We start from the raw sequence: 19,760 nt of genomic DNA on the forward strand, positions 1-19,760 counted from the left end.
ATAAATAAACATTAACAATATCTTGTAAAGTATCTATATTCTCCTTCAATATCTTAAGGTACACAATTATCAAAGCTGATATTGAACACAAACAAATTGATACAATTCAGTACTCTGATAAAATTCATTATCAAATAAGTTACTTTAATCCGCAGACAATACAACTTAATGTTCCATAGCATCTTTAATATAAACTGTATACCAAAATGGCTCTTTAACTTTAAAAAGTGCAATTACAGAGTACAAAAAAAAAATAAAGAGAAAAATACTTTTAACATCATACCAATTTGAATAACAGCTATGTTTTAGGTAAAATTTTTCTCAAATTAAAATATTACAAAGTACTCCAGAACACTGTTTATATAAGCTGTTACTCCCTTTCTCCCATATAAATAATAGTAGAAAAAAACTGAAAATATTAGGAAGCAAAATAAATGCATTTTTTCCAAGTGTACAGAATGGATATTGCAGCAAAAATGACAAAGTGGATCAGATATTAGCTTTTACAAACTGCATTATTGAAATCAATAGAAATTAGAAACTATAGTATTATGCATTTGTTGCATGAAGATATATTATCTGACAGAAATTGATTTTAGCTTTCTTCCCAAAGACACAAAAATAAAAATGTGAGTTAGACTAGTCATGCTAATGCACCATTTCTCCCATTGCTTTGACATTTGGCAGAAAGATGAGAGCAAAAAAAAAATGTCTAGAATAGTAGTGTTCTATTGTACTATTAATGTTCAATATGTTATATATACAGTATATCTCAATTTTGAGGTAAAACCTTTAGAACTAATCATAGTACTTATGTTCTTGATTATAGAGTATGTTAAGTGAGTTATTGTTTGGCCTTGGTAGGAAGCCATGAATTATCATATATACATTGGATTTACATCTGTTCTCAATATCTTGGCTATGAATAGCCCCTTCTAGAAATAGTGAGAAATCTGTAAAATAAGGAAGACAGACTAAATGTGAGCCAAAATATTTCCATTGCTTATAGGAAACATGAGCTGATAGTAATTTTACTTTTATTTTTGCCTAGCATTATCCTCATTAAGGCAATTACTTTTTACTTATTTTTCATCCACAAAAAGCAATCTGGGTCCTACCTTTTGATTATTTAACATGTATTTCTAAATAAAGACTTAACTTTTACAGGGGCTAGTTTTATAAGCATCCTCAAATGAAGAGTAAAAGCACACCTAACTACTTACAATTAGTGATGCAATATGAGTTGAGATGCTTCAGATAAACTAATATGACTCCCTTTTTGTCAGTAAAATTAATGAATTGAAGCTAATTTCTTGATTAGTCAATAAATACTCTGAAGCAATCCAGATCACTTAAAATAGGCAGACTTTGTTTACAGGTGTCAATAAGTATGTATAGGATTTAAAATGTGTTTTAAGTTTTATATATTTTTCATAAAGTAACAAATGGCTATAATTTAATTAATTGAGCTCACATGTACATGTGTGTTTGTATGTGAATATACAAACACATACACAAATACATACATATGTAATTTGTTTGTTCCCCTAATAGTAAAGAACCAGATTCAGGACTTTGGATAAGCATCATGTGAATGCACCAGGTATATAATGCAGGGATATATATGGAGTCAAGTCCTGGCACCTGGCACCTCAGAGGTTAGCCATCACTTATTTTATCTTTGTTGCCCTGGCACATGTCAGGACAAAAAGTGGAAGAGAATAGACCCTCCCTGATCAAGTGCGTGATCCTGAGAGACTAAAGGTCTAGCATTCAGTGAGAGTCTCCCATGTGATTCCCAGGTGGTAACAGCTGTGGCTCCTTATGCAGTTGCTCCAAGCATCCTTATTAACTCACTGAGACCATAGGCTCTGAGCATAGGAGAAACCATAGTCTCTTCCCAAAAATAAACAAAAGACAGAATATAAGGCCCTGGTTTCATCTCAGTCTTCATCAGAAGGAACGCATGGTTAAGTCTAAATTGTAAAAACTTTCAAATAAATGTGTTCATTTGGAAAAAATACATTATGACTTATTTTTTCTTGTTTTCCCCATGTTCTGCATCAGGATATAATTTTAAATATATAATTTCAAATTCTACAAGAAGCTACTTACTTCATTTCTTAAGTTAAAAATTTCTTGGATAGAAAACAACTATTTCTGTCTTTAGACAATATATATAACTATTGTCTTATACTTTAAAATAATGATTAGTCCATCAAATTTTGGACTATGAGTTAACCTTAGAATTCAGCAAAGTCCTTACAAAAATAAATACTCTTAAAAAGAAGCTCTAAGTGTGGATTTTTTTTTTAAATTGTCTCAGAAGCAAGAGTTGCCTCACATAAATGCTGTACAAAAAAAGGAACTCTGTGAAGCTATAAAAATATCTACTATTTGCATAGAAGATGGTATAAGTTGGTTCGTTTTCCTTAAGGACAATCTGTTAGACAGGTGACTAGTATCCATAGGAGTTGTGGGTTGGAATAAGGAATTGTCCACTTCCCCTCCATGCAGATAAACAGTTATAGCTGAGGATGGGCCTGGAGGGAGCAGAGCTCTCCCCATTTAGTTTGTTTCAAATGTGTAGTGTTTAGCACATGATCTGTATTTGCTTCTCCCCAATTCCCATTTTATCATTGTTTCAATATATAACACAGTGGAATCAACTTATACATCAAACTATGGTATAAACAAACCAATTATCATTGTTTTGAGGAGTAGAAAAATATACTCATTAAATTGATTTGACCATATATTTAGGCTTACAGAAATCTGTCCTTTGCTGACACTTCCTGAGCAACTTATTTGTAGCAGGCAAATAAGTTTTGAAGATTTCAATAAAGCACTTAGCTCAAGAAAAAATAATACCAATTTTCTGCCTATATTATTTTGTGTATATAATACAAAAAAAAATCAGAAACAAAAAAGTTTCCAAATATATTAAAAATATACCATTGTTGACTTAACACATGACCCAACATAAATATTATTAATAAAATAGGAATATTAACATCAACAGGCTTGCTGTGCATCCCGGCCCACGAGCTTGGTGGCACTACTCAGACTTGTGGCAACGCCAGATCTCCTGAGGTCACCCTTTCATACTCCTTCGTTGACTTTTTACTTTCTCGATTTCTGTACCTGGAAATATTCAGCAATGAAACTGTTAGCACTTTAGTTAACAGTAATGAGAACAAAGCATGTTAACAAAAGGAACACGTATATGGACTCAAAAGGTGCATCTGCATAGTGTTTCCAGAATGACAAAGGTGAATAGGTTTAGGCTGGACAAGAAAAAAATAGAAAAGGAGAGAAGAAGAAGTAGCGTTCTGTGGTCAAACAATTTTTTGGGGGGGGCGGACTTAAAAATTTTGGGGGAGGAAATGGTGAAACATGGTTAAAGGAGACCTCAGAGGCCTTAATATTATCTTGAAAATTGTAAAATTTCAAGAGCATGTGACCACATTTAAGACTCATTTGTTTTTGTTTTGTCCTCTTTCTTTCCTTCCTCTCTCTCTCTCTCTCTCTCTCTCTCTCTCTCTCTCTCTCTCTCTCTCTCTCACCTTTCTTTCCTTCATCTCTACCTACCTACTTAAGAACTAGTATTTTGAATATCCCATTATATTATTACATTCTACCCATCACAATGATATAATGCTATCACCAATAAAAATAACTAGGATTTATCAGGCACTAACTAGGTGACTGACAATGTTCTAAGTGCTATACATTCATTATTTATTTTATCCTCACATTTACATTGCCATCTTCATTGTACAAATGAAGAAAGTGAAGTACAAATAGGTCACATAACCTGGCCAAGATCTCCTAGCTAGGACTTATCTATCACAATTTATTTTGTGTGTGTTTTTTTAAAATATATATATATATATTTTATTTCAGAGAGGAAGGGAGAGGGAGAGAGAGATAGAAACATCAATGATGAGAGAATCTTTGATCGGCTGCCTCCTGCACGCCCCCTACTGGGGACAGAGCCCATTACCCAGGCATGTGCCCTTGACCGGAATCAAATCCGGGACCCTTCAGTCCGCAGGCCAATGCTCTATCCACTAAGCCAAAATGGCTAGGGCTATCACAATTTAGAATCACCTTTCATTCAAGCTATCTTCCAAATATTTTGAGTTCATTTTCTACCCATTTTGGAATGAGGCATGTAGCCTATGCTTAGTGGAAGAATACATTAAAAAGCCTTTGTTTAGACTCAGTCCTGCCACTTGTCAACTATATGAGCTGAGGCATGTCAGGTGGCCACTCTAGATTTCATTTTCCCATCTTTACCAAGGAAAGAACTGTAGTCAAAGACCTTCCAGGTGTATTTTAGATTTAATCATATCCATTTCTGTGGTCATAACTAATTAGGAAGGCATTATTATTTGATGAATACTTAAAATCAAACATGGGTAAAATAAATGTAATCTTATAAAAGTAGCACACTTCAGACATCAAAAGTGCAAGTTCACTACTTTCATAAAAAATTATTCAAATATACATGGAACGATTTGTAACAGTTTTAAAATAAGAAGGATTTCATGGAGACATTTTAATAGCATCTGTTAGGACCTAATTCACACTGTTCCCACACCCTGGTCCTAACCCTAACAGCATGGCATTGTACATGAGGATGGGTGGGACTGTTCTGCGGACTGACCTGAACCACTTTTTAAAAGTAAGCTTTTATAATTGCCTGGAAACTCATTTCTATTAGTCTGCCTTACATTTTAAGATCCTAAGTTTCTGGGGTTATTAATTTACAAGGTTTCATTTTATGAAATACAAAACTCGACCCAATCAATTAAATACAGGTGCCTAAGTTATAACACTGGCATCATGGCTTATGGGTTACTTATATATTTATTATCATATTCAATACTGAGTTCTGTAATTAATGTAGGATAAGGAATTCTCTCTGTATTGTATAAGGAACTGATACTCCCAAGTATCACACTCCCTATGCATAAGGTCACATAGGTAATAAGTAACAGAGATAATCATAGAATCAAATCGAGATGTTCTGCTACTACAACTTCTTCCAAAATAAAATCAGTGCAGAGTCCACCTTCTCCCTCTAAAGAATACTTTGTCCATATTTTTACCCAGTTTAAAAGTCTGTATTGTATAAAAGTGACTGATAAAAACAGAGTGTAAACGCTCTGGCTTACCATCTCCAGAAGTAGTATATGGAGCCGGAGACTAAGAGAAGAACGAAGAGAATAAGAATCACAGTCAGAGCCACATATTCTTTGCTCAAGGGTTGTTGGACCGTTAAAAAGAAGTGCTCACATCGGACACCAGCATAACCCACCTCACACCTAAAGGAAAATGCAAAAGAAATATCAATAAATGTTCTCAAATCATGGCTATGGCTTAGTTTTGTAAGAACTAATCTCACACTATGATGCAAGAAATCAACAAGGTTTGGCAAAAATGAATTCAAAGACTGACCCAAAACCAGGCCGCTAGATACAAAGAGCCCCACATTGCTCTCAAGCTAAACTGTGGCATGAAAATGACAGTCCAGTTCAGCAGCCAGGTGACTGTCCATCTGGAATAGGGTTTTGTAAGTTTTTCAGGTTTGAAGTGCTTTTTGTCTATATCAGTGGAATCAATTCCCCAAAACAGTGGTTGATAAATATAAGTCCAGTGGCAAGATTAAAAGTTGAGCTGCTATTGTGGCACTTGTGAGAGGGAGGCATCTGAAGCCCTCCCCAGTCTGTACCCCTGAAGTATCTGTACAATTTGATAACCACTACTATTTGCTCCCTAATTAAAAAAAACAAAACTCACTTAATAGAGTTTTTAATAGGACATATAAACTGTATGCTTGTAGTACATATAAACTGCTCCCCATGAAAATATACTAGTAGAGTAACTTCAATAAATAAAAAATAGAGAGATCTAGGTTAAAAAAACGTCTGTTGTTTGTTTGGAAATATTACCTGCAGTATTTTTCACTCATGTCCACCAGGAAGATGCACTGTCCATGCAAACAGTAGCCATTCATGTCAGAGCTACACTTTGTTATTGACACTTGAGCCACACGTGGATTGTTTTCTGTCTTAACTGTGAAGGAAATGGACAGTTGAGAATGTTCTGTAGCCTTCTTGGATGCATGAATCATCCTTTAATAATAGTAACCACTGATCTACTTTAACGAAGCAGGTCAGGTACCAATCAGTAGAGAAGAATTTTCAGGAGCACGGAGTCACTCTGGTATCACACCCCCTTATCAATAGACACAACACCCAAGTCCAAAAGAAAGTGGCCAACAGACTAAACCAGACAAACCTGGGGATTTAATTCTCTAATGACAACATGTAAAGGTAGAAAAGGTAAGTTGAGGGACACACACACACACACACACACAGTATTACCCTCCACAATTATTCACTTAACCAAAATTAGTCTATTTTTTTCAAATCTCAAAATAATTCTGAAATTCATTATTCCAAAAGCAATTTTAAGCTGAATACATTAATTTATTTAAAATAGTTTAACTCTACAATGGCTTTTAAGCTAGCAAGGCTTTCTCTGGTGTGCATTCCAGAATTGTTGAGGTTACCATCAAAGAAACCAATCAAAGCCACCCAACATCTCTAACAATGAGTCCTGAGCACGAACTGAATAAACCCCGGGTTACAGATATCTCAGTTACAGCAATAAAAATAGGAGCTTTGTTAGAAACAGTGTTGCAACTTACATGTACAATTCACTTTAGAATATTTTAGTTACTAAAACGTGAAGAATGCTCATGACATAATTTTTTTTAAATAGCATCTTGATTGCAATACTCTTGTTCAAATAATCAAAAAAGGGAGAAGAAGGCAGACCAAACCTCCAGAGAGCACAATGTTGAAGGAAGACAAGAGAGAAGGTGAACTTTTGGAAAATACCTTGGTTCCTCAGCGTAGATAACATTGGGCTCAATAGCTCAGGATAACCCTTGACTCAATGACTCAACAACCTTTGACTAAATATAAAGCAAGTCTCTCTTGAACCCACATCAGAGTCCTCTGGGGTCCTTGAGAGAAAGACTGTGCATCCACTTATCTTTGCATCCCTAGGCCTAAGCACTGTGTTTGTCACGTAGTAAGTAATCCAGGAATGTTTCTGAATGAGTGCTGTGACTACAAAGACAGAACATCACTTGTCCCTCTTACAAAAATAAAATGAAAATACATTGATGATCTACTGTGTATAAAGTTTCAATGTTCCTATTTTGCCTGGGATCCAGCCTGTAACAATGGTTTCTCAGCAAAGCTCTGGGGAATGGCTATAGGGAATCTGATTTTCTTGTTTCTTATCTCTTCAAGATCAAATTTCTCCATATAACTAGAAACACAGTTTCTCTTCCTCCAATTTTTGCTTTGTGTGTTTTCCAGGTTGCTAGTCATAAGGGAGTTAAAAAATTTGTTTGTTAACACAGTATCTATTCTCCCTCCTTCCCCCCCCCCCCGCCCGCTTTCATATGTATTTATAGTCTTTGAGTTTGCATTTCTGTTAACAATATGTAATCCTCTGAAGCGCTGTTGATAAAGTTGGGCTTACCTAAAGCTGTGCAGTTGTCTTCAGATTCTCCTGGGATACACGAAGGAATCACAGTGGTTCCGAGAACTATATGTAGAAGATGAAAACCTGTTTATGGAAAAAAAATCAAATATGTAATTAATGCTTCAAGGAAAAAAAGCTTGGTCAGATTTCCACAATAATGCAGCATTTAGAATTTGATCCATCGAAACCATAAAGAAAATCATTCCTGGAAACAGGCATATAATTGCAAATGAACCCCCAGGTCTTAGATCCAAGGGTAAAAGCCTTGGCATTGTATTCATAGTTAGCTACAGATTTAACCTGCTTCAAATGTTTCACAGGAACCTTTTCAAAGACCTGATTTTGAAGTTTGATACTGTAAGAAGCTTAGAAATTCAAAAATTGTAGGATTTCTAATGTTTTATTCCATGTTATGCTTGAAGCAATGCTCCAAGACAGAACCTATCACAAAAGAATGATTCAAACAAGAATTAGGTTCTACTTATGCTAACAAACAACTATGCAGGACTCTCTACCTAAGATACATTCCTTGTTGACTTAAGTGCCTACATTCTAAATTATTCTTGCATTGTAAAATGTAATCTAGGCAAAGTCAGAATATATCTTATCTAACTCGGAATGCACACACATACACTGAGCCATAGAACACAGTTTCTGTCAGCCCAGGAAGCATTTGAACAGAGTGTTTCATCCTGAATCTCCAACGAAAAGGTAAATATTGGAAAACAGGCACCAGAGTGACTCAAGTAGTTTCTTCATTGTGTAGAAAGCATAAGATGAATGCTTTTAATCGCAAAGGTATTTACTAAAGAGAGTTTAGGCTCATCTGTTTAATAGTCAGGTATTTGTACTTCAACTACTCTTTCCAGTCTTATAAGTAATTCTTATATAAATATAAATGGTGGTGTTAGTAGTAACATTGGCAGCAGTTAACATTTCTTGAACACATACTATATGCAGGCACGGTTCTATCCTCCTTGTCTTTATTATCTCATTTAATCCCCTTATTGACTCTTAGAGGAAGATACTATTGTTGCTATTAGACATATGGAAAAACTAAAACATAAAGAGTTTAAACAACTTTCCTAAGGGTACATAGTATTGTTGTGAATGGGGCACTTGCAGAATTTGGAAACAGACAACAATGCCAGAGTATAATAGACATCACATGGAACAAACAAGTGTAAATGTAATTGAAGCAGATTGTTTAATCCCAGAGGGGGCAACAAAAGGCAATCCTGAGAGAAATCTTAAGCAATGTGTTTCCCTCCCTTGGAGTTTTTGGGAGAATTAAATAAAATGGTATTTTTTTGAAATAATGCCTAACATACCAGAGATCCCCATAGATGTTCCTTCGAAGTTAACATCTAGTCTCTAGTGTTAGCAGGATATACAGGCAGTGCCCTCTACTGGTCTGTTCCAAGATTATTTTATTTTTCTCAAAGATTATTTTATTTATCTGTTAAGCAAATTGCATTTTTTTTTTGCATCAGCATCATAGTTTGTAATTTAATGTTTCACACTTGACACTTCTAACAATGCTGTGAAGTAGTTATTAGCCCCAAATAACTTTAGTGCAGTTAAATTAAATGTCTTGTCCAAGACCAATTATCCAGTGACCATAGAAGATAAGAATCAGAAATGCACCTTCTGACATCAAGCCTCATCATCTTTCAATGATTTGAAAATACTTTTTGAAGTTTAGAGCTAACCCCCCTTCTGTATTTCTACAACAATGTAAATGCTGCTTCAATTACTATTATAAGGGGAAAAGGGAAAAACATCTTTCTTAAATTAGAAAAAAATTGCTAAAGTTTGGATTTCATTGCCAGTTGAACAGAAATGAAAAAAGATTACTTTGTCCACATAGATTTTCATGGAAAATGAGCTAGAATCTCATCCAAGTCCATTTTGTTCTACAGATCAATATAATTTTGCTATGTACTTTAATGACTAAAGAATTAAACCCTTTAACTTATACAGTCTGCTCAACACAAACTGAAGTTCCACGTAAGTGTTTTTACATCCTTGACCCTCCTATTCCTCCATATTTCTTCAACTGAGGAGTGCTTGGGAGGTAACATCACTAATTCTCCCACCAGGAAAGGGCCAGCCAGGTCCATTGTGCAAACGTACGCTTGAAGCTCCTTTCTTTATCCTTTGCAGGAATCAGAAACTAGCCTCTCCTCTTCGGCATTGCTTCCAGCTGCAACCTGCAACGATGTTAGAATCCAGCTAATTGTTGGGGGGTGTTGCTTCTCGGTCCTTTTTTTTTTTTTTAGGATTTTAGCAGTTGTTAATTTTTTCCACTGTTGGACACTTTGTTCCACTTGGTCAGGCCACAGGTGAAATATTTGTCTTTGTGAATTAAAGAATGTTCAGTGCAGGGCGTGCCTCCACAAAAACTGGGCTCTCCTAACCTGTGACACTCCCTTGGACATAGTCCATCGCTCAGGATGGTTTCTGTGAGACTCACGACATTAATCCAACATCCGGGTGTTTTACAGAAGAAACAGTAAATAATTTTAAATGCTACTCTCAAAAGCAAGTGTGTAGACTCTGCTTCCATCGCGAATGTATGTAACCAATAAGATAGTAAAACGAGTTCTCAATCATGTGTTCATCTGCACAGCTCTATATAAAACAGTGGTTCTGAAGCTTCCCTCCACCTCACCTCTCCCCCAGACCCTTGCTAACTGGAGTAAAGAGGTAAGTGGAGGTGATAAAAAAAATTGAAAAACTCCACCATGAAAGATTCTGATATCTACTATCCTGTATCCTTAAGAATTACTACTCATTATTTTAAAGCCATACACGAAAAGGAATAGGTGCTAAAGTCATATCCATATATTTCTTTATCTTACAGTTTTTCATGACTTTAGCATCATAAGTTTAGTGTTACCTACTAATAAAAGGTCAAAAGGGTAATTAGACCGGATAGACTGGACATTCTTCTGGACGTCCTTCCAGACAAAGCCACAGCGGGTGTGAGGGCCAAGGGCCAGCGGGGCCAGGGAGGCGGCCGCACGGGAGAGGCGGCCCCACGGCCCAATCCAGCGCAGCAGCCCCTTCTGCAGAGGCAGCGGGAGAGGGGGCTGTGCGGTCCCAGTCCCAGCACCACACCTCTGCAGAGGCTGGACAGGGTGGGACCTGCTGTGCCTCAACCTCCCACAGCCCCTCCCCCAGCCAGCCTGGCCCCAGATTGCCCCCCACCCACCAGTAGGCGGGGGGCGGGGCCAGCACTATGAAGTGAGGGCTGAGGGCCAGCAGCCATGGTGGCCAGCAGTGGCAGCAGCAGCGGGGTGATGGGGACGGCGCCTTCCCCTGATGGGCCCTGTCGCCTCCCACAGAGGGATGCCAGACTGTGGCTTAGGCCCGCTCCCCACAGGACATCCACTGAGGGCTCCCAGACTGTGAGAGGGGGCAAGCCAGGCTGAGGGACCCTCCCCACTGCAGTGCATGAATTTTTGTGCACTGGGCCTCTAGTTTGAACATAATGATCTCTCTAAGATTCAACTACTTGGGTTTGGATTCTTGAACAGGGGTCCTGCTAAGAAAATAATTCACTATGATACTAAAGATTTTGGATAGTGTCTGTGTCTCAGAAAACAGGTCTAGTGGCAAGTTCACATTGGCAAATAAAACATGAGGAATTCTGCACAAGGTGAAATGGGGTAAATGATTTGTGAACTCAGAATTAGCAGGTGAAACTTGTGTTTCATTACTGCTATAAAAAACAAAATCTCGTAAGAGGCCATTTTTCCTGTCAAACTTCCAAATGGGTTTTAGGATCCTGAAGCTCACCTATTCATCCCTCTACCTTCACCTTTCAGAGACTGTGTCTCAGTGAAATCTCAACTGCGCCAGCAGGAAGTGGTGCTGGTGACTCACAGGATACAAACCACCTCTACCCTGTGAGTCAGGCCCGGGCCTACACCCTTACACAATATTGGGGACAGCACGCGTGGGCGAGGTTGAGTGCCATTACCTGAATGGGGGTAGCACTAAATGTTGTGGGCCCTGGGGCATTAAGAAGTGCTTGCCCAATAGCAGGAGGGAGGCCAAATGTCAAACATGTCTAATTACACCCAGTTTCTTTTGACCTTGCTTTTTTTGCCCGCACTGAGGGGCTCATCTAGAAGGCTGGGACTTGGTGACTAGCCCACCAAGTCAAGTCAGCAAAATCAGTGGCAGTTCTGGGAGTAAATAGGCTTTCCTGAAAAAAAATCAAGCACATAAAAATAACCCAAAATAAAATGAGATGGGTTACAGAATGAAAGGAATGAAAATTTCCCCCTAATTTTACCTTTTATGTTTAGAACAGAACACCAGACTTATAATAAGTTGTAGTATTTGCCCAGCCCAAACAGGTAATAAAACCTATTTTATTCACATTTTTGCTTTGGTCACATGCCAATCTACTCAAGGACTGGTAGATTTCCACCTCTTCCATGGTGGTCTATAATTTTAGCATATGTGTGTAACACAGTAGGCATGTTATGTCTCGTACACTTTGAAAGAGTAAATATGCCTTCCCCATTTCTACATGCTTTTGTTTTAAATTACATTCCACTATTAGATGAGGTCTTGCTGCACCTTGGTTAAAATAACTGCAAAATCTTTATTACATTACATAATGTAAAACACTACTGTCAATACTTTCTAGTAACATCCTACTTTTCATATATTTATAAATAACCTTGTCTTTGTTTCCAGCAACCACTCTCTTCTTACAGTTTTTCAATGTTAACTTTTTAACTAAACTTCATTAAAAACTAAATATAAAAACCAATTAAAACTATTTGAGACCAAACAGAATGAAACCAGAGGTGGATATGATAATGGTTACAAGTAAGTATTTCTTTTAATTTTGACATTAACAGATAGCCATAGGATCCTATTTGTCAAGGGAAAAGGAAAGACTTCATAGGCCATCTTTTTTTTTTTCAATTCATAGGCATTATACCCTTCAATTTTGGTAGTAATTTCTAAATCATACTTCAAAGTGCTCATAATTAGTCATTATACAATGCTGCACTTAAAGCTATTCAAATCAAGAGTCAGTGTGTCAAAATATAAGGGATTGGTTTATTTCACCCTAAAATAGACTTAAAGATAGATATCTTCTCAGAATGCAGGAGGATGCATATCACCTCTTGTGTAAAGGGTACAATGCTATTATTAATCTCAGTGTTTGGAATTTTGTGACTTAAGAGCTCCTAATATGGGGCATGCATCCCCTAAAAGCCAGATACATTTCTAGAATATTATTTCAAATATTTTATTGTAATTTTTTTCCTTCCAAGATAATGTTATATGGATCTTTATATAACTTTTTTTTTACCTGTCTCCCTTCCATCTTGTTTCTCACACCTATCCCCATAGATCCAATTCAGAAATATAAATTACTACTACATTATTGTTTCAAAGGAAACATCTCCTAAAGGGCCCATAGTTTGGATTATGAGTGTTTGCCATTTGCCTTCTTTTCATTGTGGTCATATTGTATGTGGCCTGAAGCTTTGAATATGTAATGGCATCTTTAGAAACAATGACTATTATCACATGCATTCTTTCTAAAGGCCTAATGCCAAAATTGAATTTGCAAAAGAACTGAGTTTTAGTCAGTGAGCATCAAAAAAAAAAAAAAAAGAGGAAAAAATAAGTACACAAAGGTAACTTTAAAGTCTCAAAGCTAATTGCTTTTCATTCAGCAAGACTGCATAATGCGCCAAAACCGGTTTGGCTCAGTGGATAGAGCGTCAGCCTGCGGACTGGAAGGTCCCGGGTTCGATTCCGGTCAAGGGCATGTAACTTGGTTGCGGGCACATCCCCAGTAGGAGGTGTGCAGGAGGCAGCTGATCGATGTTTCTAACTCTCTATCCCTCTTCCTTCCTCTCTGTAAAAAATCAATAAAAATATATTTAAAAAAAAAAAAGACTGCATAATGCACCTAGCACATTTGAACCTGCTAAAAGTCGTACTTTGTAAAAATATATTTTTGTTAAATTGGAGACTTCAACTTCAGTAAGAAGCACATATGCAACTGTAGTATAATGCTAGGATGGGAAGAACTTAGTTATACCCAATAAATAAAAAAGGAGAGCAGCTTCGCCTACATTTTTTTTAGTAACTACATGTCTCAAATTATATTTGTTCAATACATATCTATTGAGGGTTTTCTGTCTGTATGATATTGAACAAAATGCTGAAAGGAAAATTGGTGGAAAAGATATAGCTCCTGTCCTAAATAGAGTAAATGGGCTAGACACATGGGGATGAAGAGGAAAGGAGAGAATTCATAGATGATGTCGAGTTCCTGGCTATACAATAAATACCAAGGAGGATGGTGCCATTAAAAGAGTAGGAAGCAGGCAGACTAGCAGGTTTGCGGAGATGCTTGGAAATGGTAGATATGAACGGAGAACATAATGAGTGAAGGAATATGAGTACGTAGTTCATATATCACCTATTTATACTTATTAGGCCCTTAGGAACACAAATCTTAAATAAAAGAGTAAGAACTGAGTTGATGGAGTCTATTTGAAAGTCATATGAGGGAATATGACCTTTAAAGGCATAGGAGCCATTCAGATTTCCCAAGGGAAATAGTATGAAATGAAATATAATAGAACTTCAGGAAATAGGTAATCAAGAGTGATTAGAAATGGCCAAGGAAATTCAAGAAAAAGGAAAGTTTAGTATTGTATGAACCAATAGGTAGAATTATAAAAGGAGGCAGGGGTAGTCAGCAAAGCAATTATATAGGAAGAAAGTATGAGTGATGCCATCATAAATAAGATTCATCATTACTCAGGGCAAATGGTGCTGAAATCAGCAATAAAAGTGGCTAAGTTGACTTTTTTTAATCCTAGAATTGGTTTTATGTTTGCATCCGGCTTACCATTAATATTAACTTTATTTGTCTTGGTAACTAAAGCATTGATTATTCAAACTTTGAATTATAAGTGCCAATGGAAAACCCATTAGGCTAGTGATTCTCAATCCAGAGTAATTTTGTCAACCGGGGACATTTGGCAATGCCTGGTGACATTTTTGGGTGTCACAACTCGGCGGGGGGTGGTGCTACTGACATCTAGTGGGTAGAAGCCAGTGATTGCTGCTAAACACCCTGCAATTCATAGGAAGACTCACATAAAAGGTTTATCCAGTCCACAATGTAAAGGCCCCAAAACCCTGCATTAGACACATGAGGGATGGAGTCTAGTTCTAGCTCAGAAACTAACTTTATTTCCCTGCAGCTGAGATTCATTTTCTCTGAAAATAGAGACCTAGGAATGGAGTAGGTTAGAGAGGGGGATGGAATTTAGATTAAATTACTCTAAGGTCCCTTTCATTTCTAAAACAATACTTTTCTTTCTTTTATTGACTATTCATCATTCAGTCATATCACTGCCCAATTTCTCCCTCTCTCTCTCTCTCTCTCTCACACACACACACAGTATGTGTGTAATTTAAAATATGCTTAAATTTTGTTAGGCATATCATCAGTGAATATAGACATAAATGGGGAAACGTGGGAAGAACAATTATTAGATTTTATCATAAACAACAAAATTGAATTTTAAAGAACTGTTGCTTTGTCTCAAAATATTTAGCTTCTCAAATACATTTCCAAAGAACAGGTGGAATAGTCAAAACATAGTTGTGAGAATTCTAAAAGTATCAAGCTTATCATGCATCCAACTTACATTTACTGAGTGTTTAGTATTAGTGTATCACAGTGTGAATGAAAAAAGATGAGTGCAGCATCAGTAAGGAGAAACAGGGCTAGATACACAGTATTACTTGAAAAGGGCAGGACCACAGGAATGGGAGAGGTGTCAGGGGGCTGGGGGACAGGCTGCACATTTATTTATGTATTTTTATTTTATCTTATATTATTTATTTATGCCAGGGGAGAATGTGAACACAGTCCCCCACTTCCACAAATTATGCAGTTGAGTTTCCCACAGTTGGGGGAGTCTCAGGGGTCAGCACATCTGGAGTGTAATAGAAACCCCTGGTCCTGAGAAAACCATCTTTGTGACCATGGTGTGTTCCCTGTCAGGTAAATATACATACTTATTTTTGAGTGGTGGGAGAAGAAAGGTGAAGGGGATTATCAGAGAAAGCTTGACACTTTTCTCTAGACTTAAAGGATGAGCAGAACTTTCATCAAAAGTGAAGAGTGAGTTAGGGTCGTCCCCAGCAGAAGGTCTGCACATTAAAAAATGAAGCCTTATGTGAGGGATAACACTTCTTTTTAAATTTGTTTTCTTGTTTAAAAAACGTGAATAATAATACCTTTCCTGGTTAAAATGGAGTTATAAAGTTTAAATGAAGTGTTTTATAAGAAAGCACTTGATGATGATGATGATAGCTCTAATTTTAAAAGTGTTTTTTATTATTTTCTAATATTCAATTTGTTAATTCCATATACAATAACCTGATAACATAGTTATTGTGATCTCCATCTTACAGATGAAAAAACTGAGGTTCACAAAGGAATAAATCTTTCTGGAAGTATCAAATAAAAAAAAAAACTGGGGTGTGAACCCTACATTCTATGTACTATCTATATCTCCTGATTCAAAACTATCAAGTTTGACATATATAAATGTGTATATTTTTATATATGAGAGTGAGACTTTTTCCGTGATCTGGAGGATTTGCATTTAACTCACTTTCATGCCTCAAATTTAAAATTCAGGATTTTTGTCCTAAGAAAATTAAGGGTTAACATTTTTTCTGGACAATTATCAAATCATCTTTAGTATTATAGATAGTATCCTAGTTAATAAAGTCATTACTTTAACCTAGAACGTCACAGAACTTTTATTTGCCCTGTAAGTAGACACCCCGTCTTTCATAACACATTGCCAGAGGACACTGAGTCTGCCATATTACTTCACTTTTTAAAGCTTCCAGAATTGCTATACCAAGGGGATGGCTGTCAGGGTGCTCCTCCCCAAGGATATCACAGCTCTGGGGAGTCTCACCATTGTCTTCCTTCCAAAGGAATGTTCCCAGCAGAAATCACAACCATATTAATTAGACAATTTACATAAGTCTATATTCAGGATGAAGTCTTACAGATGAGGAAATCACACCTTAATTTATAGTCTCTTTGAAGAGGATTTCTTACATGACATTTGCATCTTTTGTGTGACAATTAACCAGGAAATGGGAGATTCTTGGGCAAAAATGGACAGAAGACATTTACTCTTGCCATTTACTCTAGTTTCTTCACTGAGCCTTAGTTTCTCCATGTGTCAAACTGGGCTATTCATACCAACCTCATGCAGTTATTTTAAGAAGTGAGATGATACATGTAAAGCATCTACCACACAACATGATTGGCTCACAGTAGGCGTTTGGTAACTGTTAGTTCCCTTCCAAACTCCTGAATTTGGCCCCCAATGGGGAACCATACACCCAATTACCCAAGTTGTTCATATTGCCAGATGATGTGGAAGGCAGCTGGGTACCTGGGTCAAAACCCAGACAGGAGAAGCCTGTCGTCATGTTTTCTGCCTAGAGGTGTCATCTCAGGTGTGCTAACATTCAGGCAGCTCACGAAATCTCAGGTCAACAGAAAAGATCTGAGGAGAGCCAATGTCTCATTGAGATCCATGCTTCCTATATTTTCAAGAAAATAAATGTTTATACTGCTCAATTCTCTTTCATTGTGCAATGAGGTACAGAGAAATTGTCTTGAAGATATCATTCAGGAATATGTTCAAAAGTCCATTTGGGTATCAATGAAAATGTTTTATTTTATAGATCAAGAGCTCCTAAGTATCAAAAAGACATATAAATTCCACAAAGTGGAAATAATAAACAGTTTGCTGAAATCTAAAATAAATGAGAAAAGTCATTCAGGAAGTTTTTCTAGATTATATTTTGTTTGGGGGAGAGGGGGCAATTTCGGAATTAACAGATGACCTTACCTTTTTTCCCCAGGTGCTTTAGAATAAAACTATTGGACTTGCATACCTGCATAGAGTGTGGAGAAATGATATAGAACCTCAAACAGGAACTTTCCTAGTGGCAGAGAAACATCTGAATGCACTGGGAAAACAGAAACTGACCTAGCTCATTTGGAAATGGGCTTGGCAGCTGATGAAATAAGTGAACTATAATTAAGTAATGCAATAAAGGAGTTAAGCACTTTCATGACAACAAAAACACACACAACATAGGTGGGTAGTAACCAGGTTATTCATAGGCTCTTGCTGTCTCAAATTAGAATATTTAATGGGTGTCCCAGAACAGACACTGGGCATTGTTCAGATGCAACCTTACAGGTGAGGGGGGAAGCGCTAAGTCACTGTGACCTCTAGGTTAAGTTCTAACTCTAGGAAGACTGTCACCTTTCCAATTTTATTATTTTCACAGAGATTTGAAAACAAAGACAGCAGAGCCACATTATTTACTAGAGAATCTTCTACCAAGTCCTTAGCACAGTTTTGGTAGAAACCAGACATCCAGTTTCCACTTACATTCCTGAACTTGGACAAGTTCCACTATGCGTAGTATGCATTTCATTAGGTCTCAACCCCTGAGATAAGGCGTGTCGAAATAACAATTTAACTGTCACATCTTGCACAGGTAGGTAGGTAGGTAGGTAGTTAGGGGAATTCGCCTCATTGCACGTCCAGAAAGAATGTGAGACTGGCAAGTTTTATTTCCTTATTTAAATCTTCATATGCAGCTCCAAATTCCTCCTGAACTTTAAGGAATGAAGGAGAGAAGCAATATATATGTTTTTCAAACTAGGAAGCTTACACTAGATTCCCCTTCCACCCCCTCCCCGTCTACTAACATGAACTCATTTCAAATAGGATGATGACAGGCAACAAAGCACATTCAACGATTACAGGCTGTGGGGTGCCATGCCCGCCAGTGAAAAGCGCTTGACCAGCCACGAGGGTTCAGGGACAAACCCGAAATGGCAGGTGAGAGGGTGGATTGGCGGCGAGGAGCTCCAGGACCTGGGCGCGTCTCTCCGCTCCAGGTAAGTAAGGACAGCGGTTTAATTCTGTGGGGTCTGCGGCTCCAGCAAACCTGCCACCCGCGCCCCCGGACGCTCAACTAGGCTTGACTTAGAAAACTGAGGGCAGAACGGCAGGAAAGCACTCCTTTCCAAATGGTCTCCCATGCCCCAGTGTAGTCTGCTCCCGCCTCCTCCCCACCCCTGGCCCCTACGAGAAGGAACACGGCTTGAAGTGTCAGCAGTGCATCCAGGTCTTTGGGTTTCTAGAACAGCAAATTTAAAAGCAAAAACCGAATACTTTTCGACTTTTTATTTTGCCTAATACGGAGCTGTATAAATTCATGCATGACATATATACCAGTAGTTAACTTATCAATGAAAAGCGTTTTTTATGCCGATTCGCCTCCTCCACGACCCCCCACCCCATTGCATCCCCGGCTGGAGGGACAGACGGACTAGCACGCAAGAGACATTTCCAAGTGTACACTGTAGCCGGTGGAAAACTCCCCGATTTGCAAATGACAAGTGAAACGCGGCTGCACTGGTCTCCTGGGCGGCCGGCGGGCGGGGGCTTACCCAGACAGAGCAACAGCGCGGGGACGCGGACGCGGGGGGCGAGGCGCGGTTCCATCCTGTTCCCGGTGGCGGAGACTCGGCGCCGCGGGCTCTCTGCGGGGCGGCGGGCGGCGCGGCAGGGAGGGAGCTCACCAGCCCGGCTGGGAGCGCGGGGTGGCCCGGCTGCGGCTGGAGCGCGGTGGAGAGACGGAGGGCCACCAGTCTGCCACGTTCCCCTGACAATGGTCTGCCGGGCAGTTGAGCTCACTTGCCCCACGACACGACTTTTATAAGAGCCAGGGGAGGAGCCTGGGGCTGGAGGACTTACTAGCGGGGTGAGGTGCAAAGTGTCCAGAGTTTCATAATGGGCCGCAGGGGAGGAGTGGCTAGAGCGTTGTCCGGATGTCCTCCTCCCTCTCTGAACACCTGACAGCGGCTGAGGAATGAAAAAATGCCCTTCGGGTTAGCCGGGGACTACTCCCCAAACTTTTCCATCTTCCCCTCTGACTCCTCAGGGTGGAGGTGGGGAGCATGGACCAGATGGGTTGGTTTGCTTTGTGGGGTCACTTGTCTGAATAGTGGGTGGCTTTAGTTGCTCTGGGTGACAGGTATAACTTGAACCAAAGCCAGCGCT

The 19,760-nt window shown here is 38.4% G+C and overlaps 1 protein-coding gene across 1 annotated transcript; it reads right to left on the reverse strand.

Annotated features, from left to right (window-relative positions):
* Positions 1 to 3,062: 3,062 nt before the first annotated feature.
* On the reverse strand, positions 3,063 to 19,202 carry EREG (epiregulin; the record flags this gene model as incomplete). The annotated part of the gene is made up of 5 exons (XM_080688621.1): positions 3,063 to 3,144; positions 5,184 to 5,333; positions 5,961 to 6,084; positions 7,570 to 7,656; positions 19,148 to 19,202. 5 exons carry the CDS (start codon positions 19,200 to 19,202, stop codon positions 3,063 to 3,065), a joined length of 498 nt encoding a protein of 165 aa, XP_080544747.1.
* Between the last annotated feature and the right edge of the window lie 558 nt (positions 19,203 to 19,760).

The sequence above is a fragment of the Plecotus auritus genome, assembly GCF_963455305.1.
Source record: "Plecotus auritus genome assembly, chromosome: 1".
NCBI lineage: Eukaryota > Metazoa > Chordata > Mammalia > Chiroptera > Vespertilionidae > Plecotus > Plecotus auritus.